The sequence below is a fragment of the Triticum urartu genome, chromosome 3A (genome assembly GCF_056163025.1).
Source record: "Triticum urartu cultivar PI428250 chromosome 3A, HENAU_Tu73, whole genome shotgun sequence".
Classification (NCBI taxonomy): Eukaryota; Viridiplantae; Streptophyta; class Magnoliopsida; order Poales; family Poaceae; genus Triticum; species Triticum urartu.
The window spans coordinates 457,212,143-457,220,320 of NC_141875.1; the positions used below are offsets into that span (position 1 = coordinate 457,212,143).

The following is an 8,178-nucleotide window of genomic DNA, read 5'->3' on the forward strand; positions in this document are numbered from 1 at the left end:
TGATATCAAGCTCGCACTTCTAGCGCATGACTTCGCTGATTTCGCCACCCTGGTGAACAAGGCCATCAATGTCGAAACTGGTCTGCAGGAATACCATAGCTCTCACAGGCGCAACCGTGACACGGGCTCATCTTCGCAGAAGCGTAAGATATGGATTCCCAACAGTATGTACCAGCCAACTGCACCTGCCCCAAGGCAGTCCTATGTCGCACCTCGTCTGCCTGCTCCTCCAACTAGGAAGCCAAGGCTTCCAGCTCCACCACCACAAGCTCCTGTTCCCACTCCCAATAATGGTCTGTGCTTCAGGTGTGGTCAACCAGGACACCGTGCTAGGGAATGCAACCAGAACCAGAATCAACTGGCCCTCCCTGCAGCTGGCCGTGGCAACAACCAACCTCGCAACAACAATGCCAGGTCTTATGGTCGTGTTCATGCCAACCACGTTGATCTCAATGAAGTTCTAGACCAGCCTGCTACCGTGATGGGTACACTCCTCGTAAATTCAGTACCTGCATCTGTTTTATTCGATTCAGGAGCATCGCATTCATTCATGTCAGAAGATTTTTCATACAAGCATGACATTAAATGTGAGGAGATGAACACTTTGGTATTGGTAAAAACCCCCGTGGGACAATGTCAAACCTCACTGGTTGGCATCGATGTCCCCGTGGAAATCGAAGGGTTGGAATTATATGCCTCTCCCATTATCCTGAAGTCGTCTAACATCGACCTCATTCTGGGAATGGATTGGTTAAAAGCGCATACTGCTTCTATAGTTTGCGCCACTAAGGTCGTCCATCTGCTACACCCTTTTGACGAAATAATAGCTTACTAAGCTCATCTAGTTCAGAACGCCGAGGCACGACTTTATGCCTTGAATGCATTGAACACTGCACCACTCGAGGGTATTGAAAACATTCCCGTCGTTCATGAATTCCAAGATGTCTTCCCAGAAGAACTTCCAGGGATTCCCCCTGCTAGAGCTGTCGAATTCATCATCGACTTGAAACCCGGCACCACCCCTATAGCTAAACGACCCTACAAGATGCCGCCGCATGAACTCATTGATCTTAAGGAGGAAATTGACAAATCTGTTGTCAAAGGTTTCATTCGCCCAAGTTGCTCTCCTTGGGGAGCACCTTCTCTCTTTGTTAAGAATAAGGATGGGACAAACCGATTAGTCCAAGACTACCGTCCTATAAACCAAGCTACCATTCAGAATAAATACCCTCTTCCCCGGATAAATGATCTTTATGATCAACTGGCTGGCTCATCAGTGTTTTCCAAACTCGACTTGAGGTTGGGTTACGACCAGATCCGTGTTCGTGAAGAGGACATCCCAAAAACCGCCTTCGTGACTCGGTATGGGTCATACGAGTACACCGTCATGTCATTCGGCTTAACAAATGCTCCCGCCACCTTCTCTCGTCTGATGAACTATATATTCATGGATTACCTTGACAAGTTCGTCGTGGTTTATTTGGACAATATCCTTGTATTTTCCAAGAACGGGGAAGAACATGCTGAACATCTTCGTCTTGTGCTGGAAAAGCTTCGAGAGCATCAACTGTATGCTAAGTATTCCAAGTGTGAATTCTGGCTCCCCGAAGTAACCTATCTTGGGCATGTCATCTCCAAGGATGGTATTGCCGTCAACCCTGAACGAGTTCAGGCTATTCTCGATTGGACTCCTCCGAAGAATGTCAAGCAAGTCCGAAGTTTTCTCGGTCTCGCCAGCTATTGCCGTCGATTCGTCGAGAACTTCTCCAAGATTGCCAGACCTCTGACTAATCTGTTGCATAAGGGTGTCAAGTTCGACTGGACAAACAAGTGTCAGGAAAGTTTCCAGGCGCTCAAAGACAAGTTGACTTCCGCCCAAGTGCTTGCTCCACCTGATACTAAGAAGGACTTCGTCATTTACTGCGACACTTCCCGTCAAGGATTAGGCTGTGTCCTAATGCAAGAGCGCAGAGTGATTGCTTATGCCTCTCGTCAACTGCGCCCTCACGAAGAAAACTACCCAGTTCACGACCTCGAGCTTGCTGCTGCCATTCATGCACTGAAGCAGTGGCGACATTACCTTCGCGGTAATCGTTGTGAGATCTTCACCGACCACCAAAGTCTGAAGTATCTGTTTACTCAGCCAGATCTGAACCTCCGTCAGCAGAGATGGATGGAGACTGTTGCAGATTTTGACGTGGGTATATCCTATACCCCCGGAAAGGCTAATGTAATGGCTGATGCCTTGAGCCGCAAGTCTTACTGCAATCACCTCCAGGTTCACAAAGTTCAGCCCTCGCTTGTCAAAGAATTTAGAAAGCTGAACCTTCATATTGTTCCTCCTGGAGCACTCGCCGCCCCTCCCCCAGAGTTTCAAAAGATGAATCTTAGTGTTATTACTAAGGGTTCTCTAAATACCCTGGCTGTCGTACCAGATCTCGTAGCTGGTATAAAGACTATTCAAGGTTATGACTCTGAAGTCCAAAAGATTAAACGTGATCTAGCAGAAGGAAAGCCCTCCTTCTCTATCGCCGATGATGGCGCCTTGTACTTCAAAGGCCGCCTAGTGGTACCATGTTCAAGGAAAAACCTGGATCAGACTAAAGAGGTTATGAAAGAAGCTCATGATACGCCTTTGTCTATTCATCCTGGTAGTACAAAGATGTACCAAGACATCCGCCAAAGATTCTGGTGGTCTAATATGAAGCAGGACATTGCTCGATATGTTGCTGAGTGTGACGTTTGCCGCTGTATCAAAGCAGAGCATCAAAGGCCTGCTGGAACTCTGCAACCTATCTCTATTCCTGAATGGAAATGGGACCATGTTGAAATGGACTTCGTCACTGGATTTCCCAAATCGCAGAAAGGTAATGATGCTATTCTTGTCGTCATTGACCGGCTTTCTAAAGTTGCACATTCTCCGGCGGTCAAAGAGACAATCACTGCTAGTCAGCTTGCTACTCTCTACATGTACAGAATTGTTTCACTTCACGGTATTCCACTGGTTATCAGTTCAGACCGTGGCAGTTTATTCACTTCAAGATTTTGGGCAAGTTTCCAAGAAGCTATGGGAACTCATCTGTCGTTCAGTACGGCATTTCATCCTCAGTCACAAGGACATGTTGAACATGTCAACCAAGTTCTCGAAGACATGCTTCGAGCTTGTGTAATTTCATTCGGCAAGAAATCGGAGGAATCTCTTCCATATGTCGAGTTCTCTTATAATAAGAGCTATCAAGCTAGTCTGAAGATGCCCCCCTTTGAAGTGCTATATGGACGAAAGTGTCGAACCCCTCTGAACTGGTCAGAAACTGGGGAACGTCCACTCTTCGGTCCGGATATTATCCAACAGGCCGAAGAACAAGTTCGCATTATCCGCGAGAATCTCAAGACTGCTCAGTCACGTCAAAAGAGTAATTATGACCGTCATCATAAAGACATGGTCTATCAACCTGGCGAAAAGGCTTATCTTCGAGTTACACCAATGAAGGGTGCTCACCGCTTCGGAATAAAGGGCAAGCTAGCTCCTCGCTATATCGGTCCCTTCACTATTCTCGAAAGGCATGGAAAAGTAGCATATCAACTGGAGCTTCCGCCGAACCTTTCTCAGGTTCACGATGTGTTCCATGTGTCACAGCTCCGCCGTTGCTTCAAGGATCCAATCCGAGCAGTGGATCATGAAGTGCTCGAATTGCAACAGGACCTCTCCTATAAAGAGCATCCGGTCCGCATTCTCGACCAAGCTGAACGCCGCACACGTCAGAAGGCGATCAAGTTCCTCAAAGTCCAGTGGTCGAATCACTCTGAAGATGAAGCCACTTGGGAACGCGAGGACCGCCTGCGTGATGAATACCCCGCACTGTTTCCTTCTACCTCCTAAATCTCGGGACGAGATTTCTTGTAGTGGAGGAGATTTGTAACGCCCGGATAATTAGGCTACAGTAAAACTCTCCTAAGATGCCATGTCATCTTTAATTACTGTTGCTAAACTTTCGTTAGTTCAAACCAATTCAAAATCAATTAAAAAAGGGCCATTTGCATTTCTGTCCCTAACTCGAACCACCTAATCAGATATACCCCTAATTCCAAAGCCTGCTCAAAAATGCCCCTCCGCCGTGATGTGCCCTTATAGAAATGCCCCTCCGAGCCGTTTCCGTCCAGTCAAGGTTGTTTGACCGCTAACGTGCCGTTTCTTTGACATTTTTGCCCCTCCTGTCGTACATCTGGGCCCAACTAACCGGTTCACTCTCTCTCCCCTCTTTCTTCTTCCTCGCGACGACAGGGGCATTTTTGAGCACGTCTGGATCGGGCGTTTCCGCGGTCGGAGAGAGAGAGGGGCAGGTCAAGCACGGCGTGGTGAGCGATGTCTACGGCGGGCACGGCGGGGATGTCTTCTATGAGCTCGTCGGTGGCCGCCAATGTAAGTTTCAGTGTCGATTTGGGGGAGAGATGGGCATATTGCGAAATTAGGGTTCATCAATTTGGGTTTTTTTGCTGCTGTTAGGTTGATGGTGTCGGCATAGTTCAGTTTCAATCGGAGTTTTACATCCCCGATCTGACATTCTGTGGCCTTGAGGTTTGCTCGATGCAGCGGTGCCCTGGCCACGGGCTTATTCCTGCTCGTCGTGTCGCCTGGGGAGGAGCAAGCTCCGGCAGAAGGTTTCTCGGCTGCCCTCTTGATGTAAGTGTTTGGCTTTTAAGCTTGATTCGATTCTTCTCTTTCCCCTCTTTCTAATTCGATCATTGATTTTGCAGCTTCCTGATGAATGTGAGTGGGTTGTATGGATTGACCCGCCACCGACCGAACGTGTTGCTCGTGCATTTGAGGAGCTTCATGCAGGATTGGAGAAGAGCTGGCTAAAATCTCATGATTTAGAGAGGAGGGTGATGTATCTAACCGAGAAGAACAAGAAACTGAAGCTGAAGATGAAAAAGAGGAACGAGCTTATGCAAGCATGGGAATTTATCATAGTTCTTGGTATTAGCATTGTGGCCACATTTGTTTCTAGGTGGTCTAATAATCCATACTAAATGGATTTCTCTTTGTAGTGTATGTTGTGATGGAGCTTGGTGTGGGTATGTATTATCACAGGCCAATGCTGTGATTTGGGAATGTTGTGATGTTGCTATTTGGAAATGAATCAAGAATCTTGCTTTGATCGATGACTGAAAAAATAGCATAGATTGAAATATTTGAACGAATTATCTGTTGTGACAAAATAGGAGCTCACAAAAATATTTGAAAGTAGCATCTCACAAGATAGCAGCTCACATAATATTCCAAACTAGCAGGTCACAAAAGGAGCATTGCACATTCAAGATAGTATCTCACAAGTTCACCATTACATAAGTTCATAATTTCAGCATCACAAAAGGAACAACAAAAACAGCAGTGCCCTACATGATTCCAGTCACAGGTCTTTCATCTTCTTGCTCCTGGTGTTGCAAGCAGGGTTAGTTAAGAGCCTTGAACTCCTCCTTGTGGTGACAGTTTTGCTCACTTCTTTGCTTAGCTGGTTGCTTCCAGTTACAGATCCTACTGTAGGATCTGGTGCAAACTTGAGCCTCTTCTTGGCTGGTGACATCCCTCTATCAGCTGCCCTTTTGTAGTTCTTCCTTGGGCTACAATTGAAATAAGAACATTAAATGCAGCAAAAAGGAAATGAGAACATCAAATAAAGCAAAAAAGGAAATGAGAACATCAAATAAAGCAAAAATTGAAATGAGAACATCTATAGCAGTTGCACCTTACAGCAGATGACACTATTGGTGCATCTGTAGCAATTGGAGCATCAGGTTCAACCTCTATAGCATTTCCAGCATCAGGTTCAACCTCTGTAGCATTTTCAGCATCTGTTTCAACCTCAGTAGCATTGTCAGCATCTGTTTCAGCATCTAAATGATCATCTGTTGCATTTTCAGCCCCCCAGTGCTCTTCTTCCCCAAAAGCTGGGTCAATGGATTCCTTGCAGTGAGTGCCACGATGGCCAAGCCTTCCACACCTGCCACATTTCTTTCTCCTTCCTCCAAGTCCTTTTCCCTTGGATTTTGCCCTAATTCTTGTCTTCCTAGGTCTACCAGGGGCCCTGTTTTGCAATGGAGCAGACAATTTAAACCCAGGGTCCACCACATCCCACTGTTGTTTGCCCTCCATTGCAGGCAAATTTTCAGCATAAGTAGCATTGAATCTAGCAACAGAAAAGTACTCATGTACATACCGATCAATCTCACTTACTGGGCCTCTCATTGAAGTAATAAAATACAAAGCATGTATGCAAGGCTGTCCAGTTAACTGCCACTTTCTACAACTGCAAGTCCCAGTGGCCAAATTTACTGGATATCTCCACTCTCTCTTTTCCTTGTCAACTGCTGTGATCTCTGCCTCATATGTGCTTCTCTTCACTATCTCCATATCAAGGTCCTTAGATTTTGCATGAAGCATTTTCATGACTCTGGGGATTATGATGTGGCCAATGAATGTAGCAGCTGCAATCTGCTGTCTGAGATCAAACTTCTCCATTATAAACTGTCTTATTTTTTCTAGCAAGTCCACAATGTGTACACCCTTCCATTTTTTAATCTTTGAATTAAAGGACTCAGCTAGATTGTTATTAACATAATCTACTTTACATACTTCATTGAACAGTGATCTTGCCCATAGCTTGGTATGATGCTCCTCTAAGTACTCCTTCACACCAGCCTTACTGTGCAACTGCCTAAGATGGTAGTTGTGTTTCTTTATGCTGTATGTCAATGAACAGGGCCATAAATTTTCATCAAAGAATTTTCCTCTAAACTTTTTTGTGAAATTTGCAGCCAAATGCCTCATGCATTCTCTATGCTCCACACCTGGGAACACATCTTCCACTGCAGTCTCCAGGCCTTTGCATGCATCAGTGTGGATAACAAGACCTGGTGGGTGTCCTATAAGCTCTCTTAAGTTCTGAAAAAACCAAGTCCAACTGTCTATGTTTTCACCCTCTAGAACTCCATATGCAACTGGGAAGATCCAATTGCAAGCATCCACAGCACATGCACTAACTAGTTGCCCTCTAAATCTGCCATTTAATGCAGTGGCATCTACTGCAAGATAAGGCCTACATCCATTCAAAAAACCCTGCCAACATGCTTTGAAAGAAACAAATACTCTTCTAAAGCACTCTTTCTGTCTACTCTTCCCATTTAGTTTGTACTGCACAGTGTGTTTATCAATGGTAACTACACTACCAGGAGATGCTTTCTCCACTTCTGCCTTGAAGGTATACAGTAACTGGAAAGAGTCAACCCACTTACCATAGATATTGTCAAGTGCCATTTGCTTCCCATAGAATACTCTCATATATGGAACTGCCAGGCCATACTTCTTCTTCAAATTTTTCTGCAATTCTGTTGGTCCCACTTCTGAATCCTCTAAAACCCAGGTCTTCACAGCATCAGCAACCCATCTACTCTTAGCTGACTTCAATCTTTTTCTCCTGTTCACACTGGGACATGTATGAGCAGTTTTGTTCACCTTAACCTGCATTCATGAAAGTTCAGACACATGTTAGAACCTATGTACTGCAACAAGAAAACAAAATACAGTATCAATGCTGCTAACTATAAGCACAATGCAATGTTAGTTGCTATATATTAGATACCTGAAACAGTGTGCTATGTCTCATTAAGGAGGCATGCATCCTCCATTGACACCTCTTATAAGCACAATGCACTGTCAACCTAGTACTGTCACTCTTGTCTATCACAAATTCACTTTCAGTCTTTATTGAGAAGGTTGCAAGAGCATTTCTACAGTCTAAAGCACTGGAAAATATTGTTCCCTGTGCCAAAGAAGGATCATCTCTATTGTATTGCACATCTGGTCTTTCCTCATCAGATGTTTCAGAGTATCCCATGTCCCTGTCCTCCTCCTTCTCATCCTCACCTGCCTCAGCAAACATGCCTTCAGGGGGTGGAACATAATCTTCCCCCTCATCATCTTTCTCCTTGCCCTTCTTCCTTGTTACAAACTGTGGAAACAACTTTTCATCCTCATCATCACTTGGCTAATCATCTGGTAGTCCCTCTTCAGTATAGGGGTCAACTGAATCTCTACTCTGAGAGGGACATGCATTCTTAGGAACTTCTACAGTAGGTGTTCCTGGTGCCTGCATGGAACTGCTGCTGCCTCTACTATGA

General features: G+C 45.2%; 1 protein-coding gene across 1 annotated transcript; it reads left to right on the top strand.

The window, feature by feature from the left end:
* Positions 1-4,363: 4,363 nt before the first annotated feature.
* On the top strand, positions 4,364-5,031 carry LOC147980065 (uncharacterized). Its single transcript, XM_087515459.1, has 3 exons — positions 4,364-4,420; positions 4,505-4,681; positions 4,756-5,031. The coding sequence occupies exons 1-3, from the start codon at positions 4,364-4,366 to the stop codon at positions 5,029-5,031; spliced, it is 510 nt and encodes a 169-aa protein (XP_087371585.1).
* Positions 5,032-8,178: the final 3,147 nt, after the last annotated feature.